At 35.6% G+C, this 26,226-nt stretch overlaps 1 protein-coding gene across 3 annotated transcripts in view; it reads right to left on the bottom strand.

Moving 5' to 3' along the window:
* EPC2 (enhancer of polycomb homolog 2) overlaps positions 1–26,226 on the bottom strand; it is a 119,555-nt gene that overhangs the window by 4,162 nt on the left and 89,167 nt on the right. The window contains exons 5-12 of one of the 3 annotated variants that reach the window (XM_045479751.1): positions 23,451–23,599; positions 22,539–22,671; positions 20,162–20,353; positions 15,793–15,882; positions 14,410–14,555; positions 13,975–14,318; positions 1,914–2,050; positions 360–519 (exon numbers count right to left, since the gene is read on the bottom strand). In XM_045479751.1, coding sequence (XP_045335707.1) covers positions 360–519; positions 1,914–2,050; positions 13,975–14,318; positions 14,410–14,555; positions 15,793–15,882; positions 20,162–20,353; positions 22,539–22,671; positions 23,451–23,599 — 1,351 coding nt within the window. The remainder of the gene's footprint in view (positions 1–359; positions 520–1,913; positions 2,051–13,974; positions 14,319–14,409; positions 14,556–15,792; positions 15,883–20,161; positions 20,354–22,538; positions 22,672–23,450; positions 23,600–26,226) is intronic. The other 2 variants (XM_045479752.1, XM_045479753.1) reach the window with 2 other exon arrangements.

Here is a 26,226-nt window from a genome sequence, read left to right as displayed (position 1 = left end):
TGACAGACCAACCTGGATTATATTTTGCCTATCAATGCATGGATAATTCCAGCGTGATGGTTAGCGATTAGCTCAGTATGTTTCCTAAGATGTGAGGCAACTGACAGTATGCGGATAAAACCAGGCAGGATGGAGAGTTACACAGGAAGGTATCTAGTGGGAGCAGGAGGAAACAGGGAGCAGGCTCTACGTGAATTCCAGAAAATATGCAGCTATTCTGCCACACCTATCCTCAGAAATTCTGGAGTCCTGACTTCTTGTACGATTTTTTCCCCTTGTATTTAAAACAAACACCATATCTCCAATCAGTTAAGTTACAACCTCAAGCTAGTGAGTATCGCATGAAACCACAGGCTTACCTGAAGGCTGGACAACACCGTTTATGTTGTTGTGGCCAGTGTTCTGTTCCTTGGCTACCTCACTGCGACTTGGAACAGGTGCACTGACTACTGCAGATGCAGCAAAGTGGGCGCTGGCTGAGTCAAGTGTTTTAGACATACAGTCAGAGGTGCTTGAGCCCTATAAAATGAACAAAATTAAACTCTCAATTTTTCAAATGTGATTTCATGAATGTGAATATTAAGAAATGGGCAAACCCAAAAGGTGGTTTCCTTTTTCATCTTGAACAGGCGTGCTAAGATTAAGAGATCCAAGACTCCACAGACTATTTTTGGCATTTTTAAGCAGGGAGTGACTAAAAATTGGGAAGCAACTATTTCTGAGAAAGAACTAGGGGGTTAAAAAACCTCAAACCTTTTATGCTCTATTAATTTTTCCAATAAGTGTTAAAGAATGCCTTTAAAAATACTTGACAATCTAGATACTAGGGACAAAATGAAATTTAACCATCCTTTTTGTCACAATGTAAAAACATGTCTTGCCTAACTAACCTTGCAAGTAGGCTAGTTACCCGACAGATTCAGAAAAAGCAAACAAAGGCAAGTTTAATGGCCATTCCTCTTGATTCTGCATGAAACAGGTCAGCCAATAGCTCCAGAATGCAGGCTAGTCCCAAATCCACCCGGATGCTAGAGGAGTGCTGAGGGCTCCTGGTGTCACTGAGATTTTCATGTTGCTGGATTCAGGATTTCCAAGGTCAGTGTATTTAGTGACCCTCTGAGAATGAACTGACCTACTATCAGCAGACGCTGGCCTGAGAGCTCACAGAATACAACAAAGATTGAGTTAACCTCAGTTATTACTTCAGAGTTACTTTTGGAATTATGAAGTAACAAAACTTAAGACCTAAAGTATTAGATTTATTTCTTTCAGATGGCTCAAATTTCAAACAAACTTTTCAATTACACTTTTATTTTTAGTGGCTTAACAACAGAAATTTATTCTCATACAGTTTTGGATGCCACAACTTCAAAATAAGTGTTATAGGGCTCATATCAAGGTGTTTGCAGGGTTTCTTTCTTCTGGCAATTGCAATTTTATAAAGTATTTTTGTTCTTAACCCCTAGCATATTCGTCTAATGGTGCCAATGGAAAACGTCACCTAGTGGCAATTTTTTTCTTCAGGGAAATGTGATTCAAAGAGGCAAGGGACTATGTTGTTTGGATTTAGTGGACAATTCAAGAAAATTACCTCCTAAGTCATGGGGCACACCCAAATGGCACTTAAAAACACAGTTTAGGAAGGGGTTAAGATTGGGGAAAAAAAGTTTTGGAGGCAGAGTAGGGGTGGGGATGATAATTCTAAGAGTATCTAATTCCTTCCACAAATTCTCAATACCCCTCTAAAACAATGTGGTTTCTTTCCTAAATTACAAATACCATATTTGACTTTAGTATTCTCCTCATTAAATATACATTAGTTTATCAAGGTCATCTTTGACTTGACAAAATTGTACAAAACTATGTAATTAAAGAAGAAAAAGGAAACAACCACGATTAAAAGACAGGTTCACCTGTGCTTTTGGGTGCGTCTGTTGCGAGGAATGCTGAGATTGCTGTTTCTGCTGAAGCTGAGCAAGCTGCTGCCTTTGCATTTGAACTAACTGCTGTTGATGTGTCTGAAACTGCTCTTCTGTGATACCCCCTGTTACTGGCAAAGGACATTCAGTTCAGAAGTATGTTTTAAAGTACTTTGCACAACACAAATAGAATACAATATAAAATTATTGCACAATTAAGATGAAAAGCAAGTGCAAATCATACATCAGCAAAAAACTCAATAAAAAGCAAAAGTGGTTTATGTTAATATCCATGATCTTCTAAAATCACATGCCAAAAGAAGTTCCTACATGCAGTGTTTATACTGTACAAAACAGTCCTAATATGAGGACTCTATTACTTATTCAGACTTCGTGTCTTTGGGATCATTCTTAGCTCTCTACAGTGTGGAAGTATATAATGAGAAAACTGATTTATTAATACAAATAATAATGATGATGACTAAGTGATAGCCTTATTAAGAAAGCAGGACCATCTGCAGAACTATAAAGGATTCTTACTGCTGGTTCTCATCTAGGACATTTTCCCTGGTTACAAATCAGAGTAGAGGACAAAGGTGTTCACCTTGCACAATCAGTAACTGTAGTTCAAGCCAACAGATTTGATGCTAAAATAAGTCTTATCTATAGAAATATGGGTTAGAAATCAGAGAACTCTTCAGAAAACTAAAGACAGAATATATCCTCAGATGCAATCAAGGGGTGACCAACTGTGTTCACAGTAGATTTCAAGTAAAAATGAGACATCTAAAACGTTTGTTTATAAGATTAGCCAAGAAAAAGTTATAAGAGGAAAGCATTTTTCTCAAAGAAATGTAAAAAAATTTTCATTAATTTTCAAGTAAATCACTGATAAACTGACTTAGAGGACATAAAGCTATTTCCATAGAAGTCAGTACATTATCAAAATCAAGAAGTATTAAATCAGATCAGAATACATGTACTACTAGAGTAAATTTGCTCTATTTTTTTCATTGCTTTCTTTCCTCTCTCTTATCTCTTTCAGTCAATCAGTATTTACTATTTACGATGATGCAGAGTGCTACATTAAGAGTTAAGTGGGGGGCGCCTGGGTGGCGCAGTCGGTTAAGCGTCCGACTTCAGCCAGGTCACGATCTCGCGGTCCGTGAGTTCGAGCCCCGCGTCGGGCTCTGGGCTGATGGCTCGGAGCCTGGAGCCTGTTTCCGATTCTGTGTCTCCCTCTCTCTCTGCCCCTCCCCCGTTCATGCTCTGTCTCTCTCTGTCCCAAAAATAAATAAACGTTGAAAAAAAAAAAATTAAAAAAAAAAAAAAAAAAAAGAGTTAAGTGAATACATGGCAAAATAAAAGGCAAAAGGAGGGTCCCAGCTATAAAGTCCAAAAGTGTAGTTGGAAAGAAAAGATACATATAAAGGAATAGCAACTAATATGAGCCAACCTTTAAATGCAAGTGAGCAATCTCATCAATTGGACCTAAAGTCTCATTAACAGGACCTAAAGGAGTTTAGCTAGAAGAGGACACAGCCTGAACCTAGGTTACTCTTGACTACTCCCCCAAGTTTTCCATTTACTACAAAGGAGAAATTTTTAAAAATGTGATGGTAAATTAGACATATAACAAGCTATGAATAAATACAGTCTATTTTCTATTAAAAGGGAGTTAGGCCCCAGAGATGGACAAAACATTAAATATGCCTTCATTTCTGTTCGACAACATTATCATTTAAAATTTGTATTGGGCTATGAAGGAAAAAAAGTTCTTAGATAGCAATTTTATTTTTAGAAGATTGAAAGACCTGGGGCTATGATAGTGCGCACTCTAAAATTTTAATATTACCTGCATTTTTGAAGTACACATTAGTTATCTTACTGAATTACCAACAAAATCAAGTGTTTTTCTTTGTTTGCACATGTTAAATTCACTGCAAGTGTTCTATTTTTAAATGTAAAAAACATTTTTAATTCTAAATTTACAATCTTCAAAATCAAATGAAAATGTGAAGTATTCATAAATTTCCAGTTGTTTGAAAACCTTGGGAAAGAGATGAAAAATAGTTTATTAGATAAAAGGCAGGAAGGAATACTCTTAAGTTAAACCCAAATAAATATGTTTAATAAGTCTTATGTGTATAAAGGATTGTGCCAATTCAAATTAAATGAACTTGGTTGGAATCTGGTGTTAGCATGGTCTAGTCCCTCAAATCCAGTGTTAAATTTATCTGGAGCTAAGTTTTTTGTTGTGGTGAAAAGGTGGGAGTCACAGTGATTAATTTTAAATGAGGAAGAAAATTAAGTGAATACAGTTTTAACAGCTACTTCAAAATTGAGAGAGAAATGAGAACAATGAGAATCTTCTTCTCTAAAATCTTTTAAGTCAGAAAATCATAAAATCTCACTAATTCAGAATAAGTATGTACTTAAATTAGTAGAAAGAACAAACAGCATTCTTTTAATTAAAAAATTGCTTTTGGGGGCGTCTGGGTGGCTCAGTCGGTTGAGCACCCAACTTTGGCTCAGGTCATGATCTCATGGTTTGTGAGTTCGAGCCCTGCCTGCATCTGTCCTGCTCTGTGCTGACAGTTTAGAGCCTGAAGCCTGCTTTGGCTTCTGTGTTTCCCTTTCTCTCTCTGCCCATCCCCACTTGCACTCTGTCTCTCTCAAAAATAAACAAACATTAAACATTTTTTTTCAAAAATTAAAAAAATTACTTTTGGTTGGTAGTACACGAGTAACAAAGTGTTGCCAACTATAGATGGTTCTGCTTGTTTTTTATGAATGGATGATCATTTACGTATATATTAAAAAGGAATGCTGATAAAATTGCCTGTTTTGGGGTGGGGTTATATCTGTTTATTGCCCTGTCTTGTTGAGACCATTAATTTGCTCAGGAACCCCATCTTTTTTCCCCATCAGAAATGCATTAAGGGGCACCTGGGTGGCTCAGTTGGTTGAGCATCTGACTTCGGCTCAGGTCACGATCTCATGGTCTATGAGTTTGAGCCCCGCGTCAGGCTCTGTGCTGACAGCTCGGAGCCTGGAGCCTGCTTCGGATTCTGTGTCTCCCTCTCTCTCTGCCCCTCCCCCCGCTCATGCTCTAATAAACATTAAAAAAAAAAAAAAAAAGAGACGCATTAAAATCCTAACCAATCAAGGCTCAATCCAAATTATTCAAATTAATGGTCACTGTTTCCTAACCTTTTTAAACCCTGGCTGATTTTAATAATAAAAATGTCACCCCTGATCCCATTACTGGTTAAGAATTACTAATATAGGGGCGCCTGGGTGGCTCAGGTCAGTATCTCATGGTCTGTGAGTTCGAGCCCCGCGTCGGGCTCTGTGCCGACAGCTCAGAGCCTGGAGCCTGCTTCGGATTCTGTGTGTGTCTCTCTCTCTCTGCTCCTCCCCCGTTCATGCTCTGTCTCTGTCTCAAAAATAAATAAACATTAAAAAAAAAAAAAGCATTAAAAAAAAAGAATTACTAATATAAACTCAATTTAACTCTATAATATGGATATGCCTTAAAAAATGACATTTATTTTTTTCTCCTCCCCGTTACTTCAAGCTCAGCATGTTATATCCATTCTTGACCTCTAGCTCTTTCTTTACTATAAAGTTCCTCATTCGGAATTTTCTAGAGCATTATTTCATATCATTTTCAACTCTTTAGACAAAAAGAGCAATTAGTAATCATGACACAGAATTGGAACACATACAAAACACTCTTTCTAATTGACCTCTTTCCTTTTGTTAGGTGGAAAGCAGTAAGAAATGTATGATTTTAATAGCACAGACACAGTACTGAATTATCATTCTTAGAGTTGACCTAATGGTAGGTGGAGACAGGTGTTTGATGGAAAGTACCTTTCCTACTAATTACGTTTCCTTTCATAAATTACTTAAATATTTCCACAAGAAATTTATTTCTTACGTTGACTTACAATCATCAAGAGGCAAAAGTTAAAACAGGTCAGAAAAAGTCATAGTTATAGTGTGAAGAAGACTGTTTAGAAATTAGGGGCCCAGCTTTCAGGTGGGGGGGTGGTGGTGCGTGTAGTGGCAAAAGGGCAACTGGGAATATGCAAGAAAGAAGCCTTACCTGCTTCTCTTGCTTAGGGCCAAGCCAAGTTCTTTCTACTAGTTGCTTACACGTTGCTAGCTTAAAAGTAAAATTTATGCTGGTCATAATCTACCCTACCCCATGCCCTCCAATTCCTGCCAGTTTATTTATTTATTTATTTTTTTTCAACGTTTATTTTTATTTTTGGGACAGAGAGAGACAGAGCATGAACGGGGGAGGGGCAGAGAGAGAGGGAGACACAGAATCGGAAACAGGCTCCAGGCTCTGAGCCATCAGCCCAGAGCCTGACGCGGGGCTCGAACTCCCGGACCGCGAGATCGTGACCTGGCTGAAGTCGGACGCTTAACCGACTGCGCCACCCAGGCGCCCCCAATTCCTGCCAGTTTAAAAGTAACCACAAAACTGACTGTTTTGTGAAGGTAGCAATATTTCCTTAAAATCCAGATGGATGGAAGTGTCTTTTTACCTGAGTAACTTCCAAATTTCTGTAGTTAACACATGCTGATAGGTATACATATTACTGAATTTTCCTCATTATATATGCAAATATGTCATTCTATACATTAGTGGCATACCTGCATTTCTAAATATTTTGTGTATATAATCAAAACTCTGTTTTTCAGTAAAGCCCCTAACCTTCCTGGCTATCTTCTTTATACCTGGCTTATTACCTATCTTAGATTTATCAGTTGCTTTATTTACCAGATGAATCCATGTAGTTTTTGTGAGAATACTTGTTACCATCCTTGGAGTGTTGATTTTACTTTCAAAAGTCCTAGGTATTCTTTTAAATTTTTTTTTTTTTCAACGTTTATTTATTTTTGGGACAGAGAGAGACAGAGCATGAACGGGGGAGGGGCAGAGAGAGAGGGAGACACAGAATCGGAAACAGGCTCCAGGCTCTGAGCCATCAGCCCAGAGCCTGATGCGGGGCTCAAACTCACGGACCGCGAGATGGTGACCTGGCTGAAGTCGGACGCTTAACCGACTGCGCCACCCAGGCGCCCCTGAAAGTCCTAGGTATTCTTCATGTCATCTTTTACCTTTCAAGGATGTGATTCCTATATGGTGGTCTGCTAGTCTGACCCCTTATCAGCTTTCCCTCCCGTATTTTGACAGATCCACTAAAAATATACTCAAGGTATCTCCCCTAGACTTTATGATGGTTTCTTAACCTTGGGCCCACAGAGATATTCTTCAGTATGTGTGAAATCTTTACAAGTATTTGCTAACTTTGTATAGTTTTGTTGATTAACAAAAAGAAAATCTAATAGAAATACATTCTGGAACTTTTGGATGACCATCTCATAACAGGGTATGAACATATGGTTTTTGTGTTTGTGTGTGCCTTTTTATTTTTTTAATTTTTATTTGAGAGAGAGGGCACCTGTGTGTGCGGGAGCGGGAAAAAGGCAGAGGGAGGGAGGGTGGGGGGGAGAGAGAGAGAGAGAGAGAGAGAGAGAGAGAGAGAAAGAAAGAGAAAGAGAAACAGAGAAACCCAAGCAGGCTCTGCACCGCCACCACAGAGCCCGTCTTGGGGCTGGATCTCACCAACGAGACCACCACCCAAGCCAAAATCATGAACTGTCAGCAGAGCATGACAGATATAGAGGTCGAACTCAAGAACCATGAGATCACAACCTGAGCCAAAGTTGGATGCTCAACCGAGTGAGCCATCCAGGTGCCCCTGCGGTGTGCCTTTTCAAAATTCTCTTTTAACATAGTATTTCTCCAAGGGGGCTAATACAGTGTATTCTTGGGAAGCTATGAACTTTTTAAAACACTAGTCTAGACCAAGTTTTCATAGCTTAATGAAGAACATCTAATATGGTAATAAAGATCTAAAAGTCAAGATGAATATATTATCCAGTATTCTCCATCTACAAGGTAGGTCTTTGTTACAAAAGTCTTAATATACGCTTTATTAAGCAAAGCTGACTATATGCATTTTTGTTTGTCTGTTTTAAAAGACAGATTTGGGGCTGATGGGGGTGGGGGAAGATGGACAACCTATTTTATTTAAAAACATTTTTTTTAATGTTTATATTTATTTTTGAGACAGAGAGAGACAGAACATGAGCAGGGGAGGGAGACAGAGAAGGAGACACAGAATCTGAAGCAGGCTCCAGGCTCTGAGCTGTCAGCACAGAGGCTAACACGGGGCTCGAACCCATGAACTGTGAGATCATGACCTGAGCCAAAGTCAGATGCTCAATTGACTGAGCTGCCCAGGCGTCCCTGGACAACCTATTTTAAACCTTGTATGTCTTAGTGAGGAGTCAGGTGAAAGTTCACATAAGCCACTCTGAGCTACTCTGAGGACAAATGCTTCAATCCTTGAAAGCTGACATTATGTGTCTAGGACTATACACATCCTGTAATGTAACTGTCACAATTAAAGGCAAACTCATGAATAAACTGCAAAACTGTGGGTAGAAAGGGTGAAGATGGGAGGGGAGGTCAGAAGTGAAGGGTGAGGGGGATAAGGAATAAGGAACAAATGAAATGTGAAAATAAAAAAAATAAAGACCCATTTAAGGGGCACCTGGCTGGCTAAGTTGATGGAATGTGTAACTCTAGATCTTGCGGTTGTAGGTTTGAGCCCCACGCTGGTATAGAGATTTAAAAAAAATAAAATCTTTTTTTTATTTTTTAATTTTTTTTTTAACATTTATTTATTTTTGAGAGACAGGGAGAGACAGAGCATAAGCAGGGGGAGGGGCAGAGAAAGAGGGAGACACAGAATCTGAAGCAGGCTCTACGCTATCAGCACAGAGCCTGATGTGGGGCTCAAACTCACAAACCATGAGATCATGACCTGAGCCGAAGTCGGACGCTTAACCGACTGAGCCACCCAGGCGCCCCCAAAGATAAAATCTTTAAAGATGCATTTAAACTTCTGACACCCAACCTAAATAGTTACAACTGAAATTTGAATATTATTTCCTTTAGCAATCAAACTAAAATCTTTTTAATTTCTGAAATCTGAATCTATCTCTCACCTTTGGAAGCAATCCTAACTCAAAAAATAAATCCTTGTGAATACCTTAGCTCATTGTTAAAATGTAGTTCTATCTACTGAAGAACTTTTTATACTTGCAAACATTTTATGGCAATTTAAGAAAGAATGGTGGGGGGCATGTGGGTAACTCAGTCAGTTAAGCGTCCAACTCTTGATCTCAGCTCAGATTGTGATCTCAGGATTCCTGAGTTTGAGCCCTGCGTGGGGCTCCACACTGACAGTGCAGAGCCTGCTTGGGATTCTCTGTCTCCCTCTCTCTCTGCCCTTCCCCCACCCACTTGCATGGAGCTGTGCTCTCTCAAAAACAAATAAACATTAAAAAAAAAAAAAAAAAGAAAAGAAAGAATGGAAAAAGAAACAAAAAATCAGGAATTTCTGTTGGAACACTGTTCAAATTGATGTTCTTACAAATTGGTAATGGTAAGATATTTGAAGCTGATTAAAAAGGGTGCTGGTACCTACTCAGTACACTAAGATGAGGAAAAAAAGCGTTCATTTGCAACCATGCATTAGTCAAAACCAAGACTGAATGTAAACTAATCCATCTCTTCAAATCTGAACAAAGCTTGCTTCATTCATTCATTCATTCATTCATTCATTCATTCATTCATTTTTAAAGTAATCTCTATGCCCAACATGGGGCTTGCACTCATGACCTCAAGATCAAGTCACATGCTCTACCGACTGAGCCAGCCAGGTGCCCCAAGCAAAGCTACTGTTAGATGTGAAATACAATTTCATTTCGGAGTTTGGGATTTAAGAACAATATCTCAAAAAAAAGAGCTAAATAATAGTGCAGTTTCAAATGACTAAAAACTTTGATCTATTTATATAAAGAATGTAATACTTGCCATGTGCTGTAAGCTCCCTGAAGGTAGGGATTATTGTCTTACAAAATCTCGCAACTTTTAAACACTTAACAGAGTGCTTTCCATATAATAATTCTACATCATTATCTATCCTTGGTTATTCACTTGCCATGTTCAGCACAATCCATCTTTCCTTTCTCTGTCCTACTTCTATTCTTTGAAAAGAGTTTTTCAATTAAGAAAACAGATCTTTATTTTACTTAATAGTTAATAAGATATGTCTTTGCTTTAAAATGAAGTCTTTAGTTCTAGTTCTAATACCTAGGACATACATTTTAATTTAAGTCCTTTAAGTATGATATCAAAAATAACAATTAGATATTCTTTAGGACACAGGAATTATGACTTGAAAAAAAATTTTTTTAAATGTGTATTTATTTTTGAGAGAGAGTGTGTGCAAGTGAGTGGAGGAGGGGCAGAGAGGGGGAGAGAGGATCCAAAGTAGGCTCTGTGTTGACAGCACAGAGCCAGATGTGGGCTCGAATTCACAAACCGTGAGATCATGACCTAAGCCACAGTCAGATGCTCAATGATTGAGCCACCCAGGTGCCCCAGGACTTGAAAAATATTAACTGGGTTATTAACAGCATAAAAGTAGGAATATTCTTTGCCACTAGCCCTCAAGTTCAAGTTTTTTTTTTCTAAGAACTAAGAAATTTGGGATATAAATAAATATTATGGTCAAAGGTATAGAGTTTCTATTTCTTTTTTTTTTTTTTGAGAGAGGAAGAGAGAATCTTTTTTTTTTTTTTTTTTTTAACTTTTATTTATTATTGAGAGACAGAGAAAGACAGAGCATGAGCATGGGAGAGGCAGACAGAAGGAGACACAGAATCTGAAGCGGGCTCCAGGCTCTGAGCTGTCAGCACAGAGACTGACGTGGGGCTCGAACTCACAAGCCGCGAGATCATGACTTGAGCCGAAGTCAGACGCTTAACCAACTGAGCCACCCAGGCGCCCCAAGAGAGGAAGAGAGAATCTTAAGCAGGCTTCACACCCAGCCCAGAGCCCAATGCAGGGCTCGATCTCACAACCTTGAGATCATGATCCTGAGACAAAATCAAGAGTAGGACTCTTAACCAACTGAGCAACCCAGGCAGCCACAGTTTCTACTTCTGATTAAACCCTTTATTTGTTGAGATTTCCCAGCTGTGAAACAGAAAATTCAGTACTTATAATTGCCAATATCAGTGACATACTCTGCAACATAAAAATATGGTCCTGTGTCAGTTTTGTTAAATTCTTAAAGACACACATATTCTCATGACCAAGTCCATTAAGAAGAAGCAGAAGGCAACAGTATTAATAAAGACAAAGATTAAAAGAAATCAAATATACGAAGATTCAATTCTTTTGTCTCTGTCCATCAAATATAAAAATGTAACTTTTTAAAAACTCCTACATCCTTCTCTTTAGATAGATGAAAGAATTCTTATCAAAATTTACTGAATTGTTATGGAATCCACTGGTGCAAATGGGTACCTAAAATTGTCAGAGCTTTTCAACTTTTTACAAAAATGCTGTTAAAAGACTTGTTCCATTATGCATTTATATACCTGTTCCTAATATTTTGAAACCTAACATATTTATTGAAAACAAAACAAAAACCTTGTGGCCTCCATGACTAGAGGGTCACAGCAGAGAAGGAAAATTTCAAACAAAATCCTTTACTCTAGTAACAGATTTAAACATATATTTGACAAATTCTACTTAAAAACACTGACTCTATGTAGCTTAGCTGTTGCTTAAGCCTTGAGATTTGTCAAAGAAAGAAGGAAATGGTACTCTGTTGAGAATACTAAAAAATGTAAGGCAGGAAAAATTAATACAGACCAAAAAGAACACTTTTTTTTTTTCTTTTTTAATGGTAGGGGAAAGGCAAAAAGTAAAAAACCTTACTGTCTATGATGTTAACATCACATATTTGTCACTTAAGTTACCTAAAAAGTGCACATATGCCTAAGATACTTTAAAGCTTATTTATTTTGAGAGAGAGAGGGGGAGGGAGAATCCCAAGCAGGCTCCGTGCTGTCAGCACTGAGCCTGACTTGGGGCTCAATCCCACAAACTGTGAGATCATGACCTGAGCTGAAATCAAGAGTTGGAGGCTTAAACAAATGAGTCACCCAGGCATCGCATGCCTAAGATACTTTAAATGTTTATTTTATGCTGATGTATGGTAGTGTCACAAAATTCTACAGGTAGCTATTATGGAATTATTTAAGTTATATTAAGTTGTATTCTGGATCAATACATACAGAGTATTGATGATACTGTAACATACACAACCATACATATTTTCTGGACAAAAGTCAAGTCAAATCCTTCTGGAGTATGTTGGCAATGTACAGCAGAAAATTGCAAATATCTGGCTATGTTCAAGTTGAGATGAAACAAAATCATTATTTTGCTATGGTACACATTATTAGAGAAGAAACTCAACCCACTGTCAAATCTAATTATAAATGCCTATTTTTAGATGTTTTATTTTTTAAATGTTTATTTTGAGAGAGAGTGAGCACATGAATGGGGGAGGGGCAGAAAGTGAGGGAAAGAGAGAATCCCAAGCAGGCTCTATGTTGTCAGCATACAGCCCAACGCAGGGCTCGATCTCATGAACCACGAATTCATAACCTGAGCTGAAATCAAGAGTTGGATACTTAAGTGAATGAACCACGTAGGAGCTCCAAGATGTTTTTAAACTCCTCTTTTGGCAAAAATTATTTTGAGTAATTTTTGATACAGGAGTTCTAGTTCAGTTAAATAATTTGAACATGGTCTTGGAGTCGGCAGAAATAAAATCTGACCTAATATTCATGAACTTCCTACTACCTTTAGATTTCTAAGAAGCCTGCCACCACAAATCATATTAGGTATTTATTTCGGCTTTGAAAGCTTATTAAACTTCGCAAACTCATGAACCTTATATAACAGGATGCCGTTTTCCTTACCTAAGTTTGTTTAAGAGAAAATTAACCAACTAATTTGGAGAAATGACATGTCAACTTCCAATCATTCAAACAAATCCAATTTTCCATTATAATCTTTGAACAGATATATGTCTAGGTCAAGTCTGAAAATAAGCAGTCCAGTAACTAAAAATGACTGAACACTACTGAGACCAAATAAAATGCTTTAAAATCACTTTAAGGAGGTTCAACATAATTTCACTTAGTAAAATGTACATCCAGGAAAGAATTTAGAAACATTCACGTTTTACAAGAAGAAAGGATATTAAGTGAGTCAAGTCACATTTAGTTTTGACTCTGGATACCATGCAGTGTTTGTATATATCATAAGGATATTCAAAATTATACCTACTTATATATGTGATAAAGAGAAGACTATCCACAGATAAAAACAAATCAAAATTACATTTTAGATTTTCTAGATACTATACATTATTTACAATGTACATGTCATAAAAATATTAAATTGAGCACAGTGTTTCTTAAAATGAAAAATGCTTTCTAGTCTCAATCAGAGGTTAGCTATCAGACAAAATTACAACTATTCATAGGGAGACTCTTAAAAAATCATTTTTCAGAAAGAAAGCTTTCAATGGTACTCTGGAGGAGCAATGCCTACATTTGAGCAAAGTTAATATACACAAAAATGAAACTTTTCTTTAACAAATGCACACTATGGTTATGATACTCTGGTAGCAGCTTATAACCACTTTACCCATAGGGAACTCCCTATGCATTCTGCCTACACATTCACCATACCAGGCACGCACACTCAAAGTATAAGTCTGGTTTAACAGGTATCATGACATTGGTTAAAATGTGAACCACAATACTAGGGTTTAGTTTCTTAGGCTGGAAAACAAAAATATAATAGGTTAAGATAAAATTCTTTTCCATGATGGGATTATGAAAATAAACCTTCAAAATTTACCCTGAGCCCTTATTTATTTATTTATTTATTTATTTATTTCAATATATGAAGTTCATTGTCAAATTGGTTTCCATACAACACCCAGTGTCCTGAGCCCTTATTTAGTGGATAATGAAAATTAAGTCGGAAAAAAGAGCAGGATATATTTTTAACAAAGTGACAGCTTACCTGATATGCCATTCTTGCTGGTGTTCAATAAAGCTACAGATGCTGCAGAAACTCTTTTATTGTTCACAGTCTGCCCTGATTTTCTTGAGGTACATTCTTCACTATCACTGTCCTGTAAATTTAGTAGCCTTGGCTGGAAACACTGTAGTCGACATGATCTGATATTGCTTAATATTTCAGAAAGGGACAGTCTGTTTTCACAATGTTTACTGGAAGCATTGGTCCGAGTGAAATTAGAAGAGAAGTCTATAGTTTGGGAAGAGCTTGAAAAACCATTCAGCATTTCAGGGTCTATCTGTTTCAGGACTGGGTCATGTTCTGTGGATATTCGGTCCATTATGACCCTGAAAAGCAATATAAAACCAAATATTATCTGGAAGAATTAGTTCCCTTCTACCTTGTAAAACAAAAATCAGGTCAAGACAAATAGTATACCTTCCACCTCTGCCAATTCGCCTCCTTGCAAATCCTATACATCTTCTTGGGACTGTGAGTGTTGTAAGGCAATGCCTGTATCTCAACTTATCCAAATCTGCCAATTCTGAATTTTCAAAGGAGTGGTTAGCTTGGTCCAAACGAGGCTGCAAAGAAAGAAAAAAAGATAATCAAAACCCACGGAATAAATCTGAAAAGAAAAAAGGTTAAATCATGATAAAAATAAAATTCAGCATTAACAGAACAATTAAAATTTAGATATAAAACTGTAAAATTGTTTTATCTGTAAAAAACCAGATAAAATTTTACAAAACTGAATCAAAAGTTCACTCACCAAAATAACTCAAAGTGTATTTAATATTTTAGGGTATATTTTAAAAGAAATGTACCTTTAAAGAATAATATGGCTTTTAACATCTATGGCAGAAAAAGTAGAGATAGGAAAGTTAGTAATTTACAAGCTTCCTATTGAGATATACCAGAAAGAAATTTTTTTTTGGACCAAAAATTGTACTTCAAGCATGTATGGGTCAGGCTGACACTTCTTACTTTTAAGAACATACGGTTCATTTCTCTGCCTTCCTATTCCCTTTATTATTCTATTTTTCTGGGTCTTAACACTTCTCTATCCTTTCATAATATTTTTTTCTTTCTCTCATTAGCGTAACTTGTAAAAAACTTTCTACCTCTTCTACACTACTCTCTCACACACACACACACACATCCTAAATAAGTTGGAAGTGTAGATGGTTACCATAATGCAACAAGGCAAATGGTCTCCACAAACCATACCTCATTTACTCTATAGTTACACTTTATCTGAAAATCTGAGCATCTGGGAATCAGGGTCCCTCCTGATAGAATGTTGCACCAAAACTTAATAACACAAAGCAATTTCTAAGTGTGTCAAAAAGTTATGAATATAATTATTAGATAAAATATTGCCATGAGGAGAGTTAAAAGATGATTCTTTTATGTTTGATACTTACTTGGTATGTACATACAGGATGGGCTTGCTTAAAATAAATTTTAATGAACAGCAACTATCAAAACTTCAATTAGAGATTCTGGGCTTACCTAACTCTAGCAGTGACAGTAAATTTTCATAACTGCTAAACTACAGTTAAAGCCCAAAGTAAAACTAAATTTTTAAAATTTAGAATTCTAAATTATCAATTTCCAAGTAAAGGATTATGAGATTTTTGGATATCCTCTGAAAGGACTAAGTACCTTTTAGCATCTTTTACTGGTATGTGTATAGGCAATATTAAATAAAAAATGCTGATGGACTTCCCATTTTTAGATCAAGACTAAGTTACCCTGACAAGAGTTACCTATGAACATCTGGTTCACAAAAACACTACAAAAAAATAAAATTCTTACAGCGTAATACTGGCATCCTGCTCGCCTCCTGAAAGCACAGGGACCATCAGGATCATTTTCTTCTTCAGGTTCTGATATTGGGGATGGTACCTAAAAAAAAAAGAGGCATGAGACATTCCATTTAGGAGTTATCAGAAGTCAACAGATCAATCTTTGTAATAATCTAAAATCAGAATCTGATCACAAACAGTATGCCTCCGTTACATATAGTAGGCAGTAAATTCCCCCAAACAGCTAAAGGCTAGCAATGATTTTCTACGGTTAAAAATGATTATTTTGAAAGGATTAGTTCTTGCAGGTACGTTAACATAGTATTGTGTAATTGCTTCTGAACACGTTAAGTACTTAAAAAGAATTAGTACAGTTTTTATATATCTCACTTATATTTTCTAAATAATGGATGCGGCCATAAATATTTTTATTTTGACAGTTATGGTTCACCTATATAGGCAGATGTATTTTTCTCCAATAACTTTCTTTCTCTGTAATAAAAGTCAAAAACTAGGAAGTAAAAAAGGTTTATGAATAGTGCCCCCTCCAAGGCCATAAAAGGTCATACGTTTTTCTCAAAGGGAGTCCCTACTCACTTTTTTAAAAACACGTTTTTAGTTTTTATTTATTTAAATTCCAGTTAACATATAATGTAATATTTCAGGTGTACAGTTTAGTGAAATCACATTTTAAATTTGGCAGATGATAAGCAGAAAAATTAGAAAAGGACAGAAGGCTTGCTAAAGGTAAGCAGACTGGTTGCAAAGAGAAATGATAAGCCCATAGCCTGACAGCAAAAGAAAAAATAAAGACTTTCAAAAAGTCGTCACATAATTAAAATGCACTCTGCCTGGGAACCATGTGATCTTAGGTGAACTATCCCTATAAAACTTGAGTGGACCCCTGGGCAACACTGATACTTTGGAGCAAACTTTGTAAGTGTCATCAAAAACGGAGTAAATTATATACAAATATACTCTAATACAGCAGAGAAATAATATGGTTTAGATAAATTTCTACCCATAATGGTTAAAATTAAAAAAAAAAAAAAGTTTTGGTACTTAAGTTTCAGTAGTCTCGCAATTTCACTTTGGAGTACATCTCTTTTTCTGACAACGCTGGCTCAACCAAATTTACTTGCAAATTTTGAACCTCACAAATCCCTCTCTTCCTATTTTGAGAGGAAAAATGTGTTCTCCACATTATTTCCAAACTGTGGTAATTACCACTGAGCAGGGTCATCCAGGGGAGAAAGGCATTTGGTGAGGTTCCAATATACCTCCACCAACCCTATGGGGGAGACACAGAAACAGTAAGCTGGGGCTGATTCTTCTTCCCGTGGAACCAAGCCCCAAACCTGAAATTTGAAAGGAAATCCCCAATGTGAATTTTATACTTTGGTTCCTTTGCAAATCCTCTACCTCTTCTAAAATACACACAGGGGAAGTGTCACAAAATCTCAGAAATTCTTTGCATAAAATATACCACCCCTTCCTCCCGACCACCATTCTTCAGGAGTGGATTCGAGGATTTAGTCTGAGACACAGGAAGAGAGAGCTGACATTAGGAGAATCAGAAGTGTGATTAAGAAAAGACAGGGCTTTAATTCTGCTCTGTTGCAAATCAGTTGGAGAAGTCTGGTTAAAATGTCTGTTCTCTTAAGTCTCCCTATTCTCTTTTTCCTTGTTTACTGGACAAAGAAGCAGCACATCATTATTTTACAGATCTTTTTAGCAATAAAATCCTGATTTTGTAAGAGTTCCAGCCTAAATAGCTGCCTCACTGAATAATATCCAACTGTATAGGTAAATACTTATTCTTCAGTGACAGGGGATACCATTATAAAAATTGATGAGAGTTGTCAAAGACCCAGTAAAAGGACTCAAGAGGAACTTAAAAGTTTCAAAATATAATTTGAAATTTTGATGTGGGTTTGAAGGCTGGGGACTATATGAATAAACACAAGAATTTAGAATAGAAACAAAAGCCCCCTAATGCGAGAGGAATATATGACTAATATGTAAGTGTGTCCCACTATCAGGAGGATGGACTGATTCCAGCACTAAAGGAAAAGTTTCCATAGGTCATAATATCCCCTGGTGTCATTCTTAAGAGCTGGGAGTGTACAGCAAAACTTTAAAGGCTCTCTTCAGTACCACCAATATAAGGCTATTATTAATATATACTGAAACCATGTCATCTTCTTACTTAAGATTCTTTAATAATGTTCTAGTGTGTATAATGGTAGATAGAAGCCATCTGCCACCTGGCTACTACTGCAAGCATCATTCTGTTCAACCTCTCTTCCCCTTTGCATTTTATGCTCCAGTAATGCCAAACTGCAAGCAATTCTCACTTACATGCTGTTTCCTCTGCCTAGAAGCCCTCCCTACACTTTCTATCAGAAAACTACTATGTGTTCGGACATTATTTTCCTCATTCCTCCAAAATGGCCACCTAATTAATGTCCCATGGCTCTTTAATGCACTGAGTCTAACTGGATGATCCTTTGACAAAAGTAATCAATTATTTCATTAAGTGCTTTTCAAGCGCGTACTAAATTAAAACCTGTATTTGTGCATTTTACAATACATATGAATGCTAAAATATCTGGGATAGAAAAACTAAATTAGTGATAAAAGAGTAAAAAAAACACATAGTCTAGTCAAAGGGAATACATTTTACGATTCTACATTTTAAATGGTTACAACCATAAAGTGTTTTATAAAACAGTTTGTTTCCAAATGTCTGTAATGTTGGTTAGAATTTTTTTTTCTCTTAAAGCAATGAAATAAAAATGTTACAATATAATAAAATGTATTTGTTATAGCATTCTCTTTACATTGACTATACCATATAGACAAGAAAAAAGAGGGTGTTGCTAGACCAGGTGCTAAACTATAAATATGTATTTATCTTTTAAAATTCATCCTTTGATACATAAAGGTCTTGTTTTAAAAACAGCACTTGTGAAAGTGAAATTAAGAATTTAAAATTGCAGGGGCACCTGGGTGGCTGAATTGGTTAAGCAACTTTAGGTCAGGTCACGGTCTTGTGGTTTCATGAGTTTGAGCCCCATACTGGGTGGGCTCTGTGCTGATGGCGCAGAGCCTGCTTATGATTCTCTCTCTTTGCCCCTCCTATGCTCTCTCTCAAAATAAATGTAAAAACTTAAAAAAAAAAAAAAAAGATTTTTAAAATTGCAAACATCTTGCTATAAACTGTTGCAATATAAATCAAAGAATTATCTTCATGATTTATAATTTGCATTAGTTCTTTGGAATCTTTATAATTAAATGATTATTGCCAGGGGCGCCAGGGTGGCTCAGTCAGTTAGATGTCCAACTCCTGATATCGGCTCAGGTCGTGATCTTGAGCCCTTCATCAGGCTGCATGCTGAGTGTGGAGCCTGCTTCAGACTCTCTCCCTCTCTCTTTAGATAAATAAATAAACATTAAAAAAATATAAATGGTTATTGCCCAAATTAGCAAAGTTTACATTAAAAATTGCAAAACAAAATGCTAAAAAATTGTTAAAAAAATTATTGTTGGTTATTGTTGGTGAATATTTACAATTATGTATTAAGTATCTTAAAATATTGATAATCTTTGGTTCAGTAATTCTACTTTTTTTTTAAGTTTTTTTATTTATTTTGTGAGAGAGTAAGCATAGAGAGAGAGGGAGAGAGAATCTCAAGTAGGCTCTACATTGTCAGTGCAGAGCCTGAAGCAGGGCTCAAACTCATCAACTATTAGATCATGACCTGAACTGAAACCAAGAGTTGGACTCTTAACTAAGCCACCTAGATGCCCCTCAGTAATTCCATTTTTTTTTTTTTTTTTAACGTGTACTTATTTTCGACAGCCAGAGGGAGGGAGAGTGAGAGAGAGAGCATGCATGTGAACGTGAATGGGGGAGAGGCAGAGAGAGAGAGAGAGAGAGAGAGAGAGGAACAGAAATACCAAAGCGGGCTCTGCTCAGACAGCAGAAAGCCTGATGTGGGGCTTGAACTCATGAACCGTTGAGATCATGACCTGAAGTTGGCCGCTCAACCCTGAGCCACCAGGTGTCCCAGCAATTTCATTTCTAATAATCTACTTTAAATACAGACGGAAAAAAATAGAAACATTCATTTTTACAAAAAGGAACACTGAAAACCACCTAAATATTCCAGAGAATAAATTCTATCCAACTGAGAGAACATAATGGAAAGTAAATACCACATGAGTGGCTACATAAATAATGTGGAAAATGTTTATGCTATACAACATTAGGTGAAGAAAGTAAGAATCAAAACTAAGAGGTCAATTATGTTTTAAAATATAGCAATATAAAAGACTAGAAGGAAATGTCTTTAAAATAGTTTTAAAACAAGCACCTGTGGAAATTCATCTTCATCTGAGCTGTGAAAGTCATATTGCTTAATGTCACTCTTATTGATCACAGGCAATGTCTCAGGAGTGGGTTGCTGAGATGTTATCAAAGCCTCTGCTTTAGGCTTCTTTGGGTACTTCTTCTTTTGACGAACCACATCAGAAGCCTCTTCTTTCAAAGACAAATGATGAGGGTGCTGTTTACATGACGATTTTTCCCCCAAAAGGAAGAAATGAAAATCATTTTAGAAATCATGAAAAACTATACTGCTCTTTGAAAAACATACATTTTTACCCAGGAGGTGATTTTATTTACTGTTTTTAATATGCAAAAATTGTGGTCATAAATTGAAAAATGTTTTACTTTTTTCAAGTTGTGATTAAAAATAATAATGGTACCTAAATTTGCTTTTTATATTGTTATTTATACTTTAACTATGATGTTAGTGATTTAAAAAAATTACTCTATTATTATGCAATCCAGCATTTAAAAGCACTTACATTTAATTTTAATTTTATTTAAATCCACTGTATTAATGATGATTAATAAATTTATTTGAAAAATAACTTGAACTAGATTATAAATTCATTAATTTATTTCTACACTTACTTTCAATTTTTAAAAATGTCTATGGCTGGTAATCTTTTTGAGGAAAATGAGTTTATTAACTAGAAAAAAATTCGCTTTTTTAGAATTACTGCCTCAACTGAACAGTAATCAAACTGTTCTCAAGTACCCTAGAGTTCTGTGATAGCACTTTAGAGGTCATCTGGCAACCAGACTGACAGATGGGGTGGGTTTCCAGCGCCCCCTGCTTTCCACCCCTCAGCAGAGAAGCTCTGTTACTATCTGTTTTGACATACATAGTGGTATTCCTCTTAATAAATAGGGTTCTACTACTTAAAAAGTTTGGAAATGATTGTTCTAATAGAGCACCAAAGTACAAGCAATATTGAAGTGAAAAAATATTTAAGAGGTTCTACATTTTCCTGTGTAGTCCACATTTTTGTTAAAACTACTGCAGGGTCAAAAATGGTACACACAATGAAAATGTTGCTTAAATGGCAAATTATTTAGTGATATAGCTAGTTTCCTACAATGGTTAAATCTATGGCATCAAAAAGAGAACCTCACCCTCTTCGAAACTACCTATATTTTAAGGTGGGATGTGTGACAAGGTAAATAAAGTTAGCTATGTGTAATGGGGTGGATCAACAATGAATGAGCAACCGTATCTCTAACACTAGTAAACATTCTGAGTGTTTTTCCTACAGATGATCTAAAATAAAAACCTAAAATATAGGAAAGGCTGATTCTGTCAGTAATTTCAGGTTGAGATTTTCATCTTCTCTACCAATCATATACTTGGAAAAAGCATTGGTTTATATAAAATGGATTTTAAAAAATAACTTAGAAAATAACATTTATTGCACTGATAACATTTTTGGCTATAGAGGCAAGTGTGTTTTAAAAAGAATCAAGTAGGTGGGCTAGATGCCTGTGATTAATAAGAAAGAACTTTTGTGTTTGAATTGACATCAGCTGATTAAAGGAGGAGTCTTCCTGCTCCACATTCTTCTTTGACCTTTAACAACGAACCCAGGAAAAGTAAGAATTGTGTACATTTTTAAAAGATGAATTTTCCACAAACACCCTATGTTGCTTTTTAAATCTTGCTATATACAAAGTTCCACTGTCTAAATGCTCAGTCAATACCTATTTCTTAGTTAAATCTAAGCTCCTTAAAGGTTTTATTAATGAATACTTTAATTAATGTACCAAGTGAATACTGAATAAATACAATTTCTTGAAGTCTAAAAGACTTAAATAATCACTGAATCTGGCTCTTTATTAGCGAAGAAAATAGCATCTGGAAGTTACAGGACTTCTTCAAATCACTCAAAGTAGATAGCAGTTGATTCTGGAAGTGATAATGAAACTAAGAATAACTTTCAATAATAAATAGTCTCAATGAAGAAAGCTTTAATCTTAGATTTTGATGCCTGTCACTACAACGCAGGATTTGCTAAGGCTAGTGATAACAACTCAACTTTAATTACCCATATTCTCTAGAGAAGCAGATAGCACAGTGAAAAGCACATGGTTTTTGGTGTTAGACCTAGACCTAAATCTCGAATCAGCCACTTATTAGCTATATAATCTAGAAGTCACTCAGAGATAAAATCTGTGTCAATGGGCTGCTATAACGATTAATGAGTTAATATGTATGTAAAAATTCCTAGCAAAGTGCTTGGCTAATAGTAAAAACTAACGCATGTTAATTACTTTCTTCTTTAACCAAACTATACTAAGACAGCTGATGAAACCCCTAATTGTCTAAACAATATTATCATATGTGCTTCTCCCCAGAGGATATTCACCTTAGTTTTACATTCTTGGACTTTGTGATGATTTCCATTATGAAGAGTTGCTGGAGTGGCATATAACTCTTTTTCTGATCTATTGATTTTCACTTCATTAAGGATTTCACCGCCATAGTCTCCCAAATGATATCTTGAAAAGGTCACAAAATATAAGAAAATGTTTTGTAGTTGAAAAATAAATTAGAAAAAAAAAAAAAAAAACCAATGATATCGCAATTAACTAGAACACAACTAATTAATTAGTCAGATTATTCTTTTAAAAAAAGATTATTCTTGAAAGAAAATTTACAGGAATAAAGAAGTTCATATTCGGGATATAGTAAGACAAAAACCAAAAAACCCTCTAAGGTATACAGAAGACAAATTTCTCATATATTTAATATTTTCAAACAGTGGGAAATGATGTTTAGAATGCTTACCTCAGGAATCACATAAAATTCTGTCAGGTGTAGTTTAGTCTATTTAGTTATGCAGGAAAAGGACTACTGCATTAGAGACACATTTTTAAAATGCGTTGAAACAAAAAATGTTTTCTACCTAGTTAGAAAATAAAATCATTTAAACATTCATTTCCCTCAAATTTTAATAGAAACTTTAATAAAAAGGATGGACAAAATGATCTCTAGATTCTTTCCTAAATAAAACTAAAGGATTCTGAAAAAAAATTAAGTATATTAGAGGATCTATACATAATACACACAAAAATATACCCCAAATTCGCAATCCAAACTGATAATCTAACTTAAAAAAAACTAGCAATACCCGGATTCTTCAAAAAAATGTAGATTTCATTTAAGAATCCATTTTAACTGTTTTAAAGCATGGCAAAAAATAAAACAAATCATTTGGTTATATTCTGACCATCATTTAGCTAAAGCTACCATTAGTATACAACAGCAGCAAGGTTACCTTTTTTCCACAACTTCTAAGGTTAAGTGCAGTAATTCTCGTTTTGTTTTCTCTCTTCTCTTAATCATTTCCAAAATTGTTATGGCTCTACTAAACTCTCGTCTCAGTTTCAACATCTTTTCATAAGAGGCTTCATCATTCTTACGATTCTGTTGAAAACAACAATTTTAGAAGAATAAACAATCCAATCATCATTCCATTTTCATTCAACAAAATCTTATGAGATCCAAAACTGTTTCATAAAGCAAAATGTTAAAAAAGTATTAAGTATAAAAATGTTAAAAATCATCTTAAACAGCAACTACATAAGAGAACCTATTTAACTCTGAAAACAGAAGTACAAGCAAGTATCTCTCAAATATTAAAAAAAAAAAAATGCTGCCCACTGTTGAAAAGATGGAATGATAGAAGGGATAATTCCAACGTACACACATTTTTAGAAGTCTGCCTGAAACAAAACCTAGTGTATCAATCAGAAAATGCAGTCCACTGAAATTGATGCAAGGCATTTTCCAGTGACAGAAACAGTTCTGTTAAATCAAGGTTACCTACCAAAAAAAAAAAAAAAAAAAAAAAAAAGCCAAAATGGGTCTCTATCATTCACCTCTGTAACTGCAGGTTGGAAGGTTCAATATACCACAATGTAAACACTCACAATGACAATGACAAGCAAAACTTCCTATCAGAAACTCAGATATAAAACTGAAAGTAGGATATAAAGTATCTCAAAGAACTGGACTGTCATGTTTCAAAGTAATAACACCTCACTGCAGGGCAGAAAACAAGTGAAAACTCTAAATTTCAGAGTGTTGTTAAGAAGGTCCCACTGTGAAGCCTGAGATTTAATTTGAACAACTCCAAATCAAAGTCCTGCTTAATAACGAAAGAAGGCTCAGTTGTAATTAGCAACTATTTGCATAAAAGTTACTGTTAATATAAAATATTGTGTTTAATCAAATAACCATAGAATATTTAGAGTAGGCATGGAACTATTTGTTTAAAAACAGACCATTACCACCTCTCATTCTATGTATCCAGACACTGCACTTAAGCAATCTTCCCATCCTTGAGTTAATAATACAATGACATTAGAAAGAACCTGAAGCCAGATTTCATATTGGAGGATTATAAAAGAGAAAATAAAACTTAAAGATTCAAAGTTTTACTTTTTTCTTTAATGTATAGTTTCTTGTATTTGAAACTTAATCATCACTTACAAAACATAACCTAAACTAAATCTCATTAAGGTACTGCGTACCAAGTATTTTAAATGTTGTATTAGTCATTCTTTTATTTCATCAAAAGGAAATTAATTTTTTTACCCCTCCAGTACTATGTGACAAAAGGCAAAATCTACAGCATGGTTTTAAGCAAGAAAACTTGGCAAGCAGGCAGAAATACCTCCCAATTGAAAAAAAAAAATTAACATTACCAAGAGCAAATATTAAAGTGTCCCCGTGTAGAGAGTACTGCACATGTCCCCTATCCTCAAAAGGCTTACAGTCTAGTAAGAATGAGACATACAGATTCAAAAGACGAGTAATAATATAAGGCTACATGCCAGCTGAACAATATTCAAAAGTGCACCAGAACCTTTTAAGATCACCCCCCTCTTCACTAAGTGTTTTTTGTGGACTATATGCTTCTGCCCTGTCTTAACCATTCATTTTCTGCTCTCTTTAGGCCCAAATTAACTACCCTTACTAATTTTTCCTTTCTCTAGTTCTCTCTGTTTTTTTACTTTTTATTTTGAAATAATTTCATATTTACATAAAGTTAAAAAAATAGTATGAACAATTCTTCTGTATTTTCATCCAGATTGCTCAAGTGTTATTTATTATTTTACATTTGTTTTATCTCTGTCTCTGTATGTATTTATTTAGTCTATGTTGTGAGGAACTGAAATGTTTGTGTCCTCTGAAAATTCATTTTGAAACTCCAAGGCCCCAATGTGATGGTATTTAGAGGTAGGGCCTTTGGGAGGTGATTAGGTCATGAGGGAGGAGTCCTCACAAATGAATTTGTGCTCTTATAAAAGAGACCCCAAAGAGTTCTTTCTCTTGCTCCTTCCACCACGTGAGGACACAGTAAGATGATCATTTCTGAATCAGCAAGTAGGCCCTCACCAGACACTGAATCTGCCAGTACCTGTATCTAGGACCTTCAAGCCTCTAGAACTGTGACAAATAAATATTTGTTGTTTAAAGCACTCAGTCTATGGTGTTCTTTGTTACAGCAGCCTAAACGGACTAAGGCACATACACATGAATGTATAATAAACACAAACAGAAATATGCAAAATTAGCATTTTTTTTTAGAGTTTATTTTGAGAGAGAGAGAGAGACAGAGACAGACAGAGAGAGGGAGGGGGAGAGAGAAAGAGAGAGAGAGAGAGAGAGAGAATGCAGGGCTCAAACTCACCAACTGTGAGCTCATGACCTGAGCCAAAATCAAGAGTCGGATGCTTAACTGACTGAGCCACCCAGGTACCCCTATTTAAAAAACATTTTTTGAGAATGGTTGGGATGTGCACTGTCCCTTCATCTCTAAGCACTTTAATATGTACTTTCTAGAAACAATGATACTCTCTTATATAACCAGTAACCATTATCGAAATCAAGAAATTAACACTGATGTTATCGTATTATCTAATTTAAACACTTTATTCATGTTTCACTGGTTGTCCTACTAATGTCCTTTATAGCAATAAATATAATTGTTAAATATGTATTTTTATATGTTTACGTAATTGATGCTATAAAGGACATTAGCAGGA

This window comes from Leopardus geoffroyi, chromosome C1, assembly GCF_018350155.1.
Source record: "Leopardus geoffroyi isolate Oge1 chromosome C1, O.geoffroyi_Oge1_pat1.0, whole genome shotgun sequence".
Classification (NCBI taxonomy): Eukaryota; Metazoa; Chordata; class Mammalia; order Carnivora; family Felidae; genus Leopardus; species Leopardus geoffroyi.
Note: the sequence above shows the minus strand (reverse complement) of the source record. Positions and strands in the feature narration are given on the sequence as shown.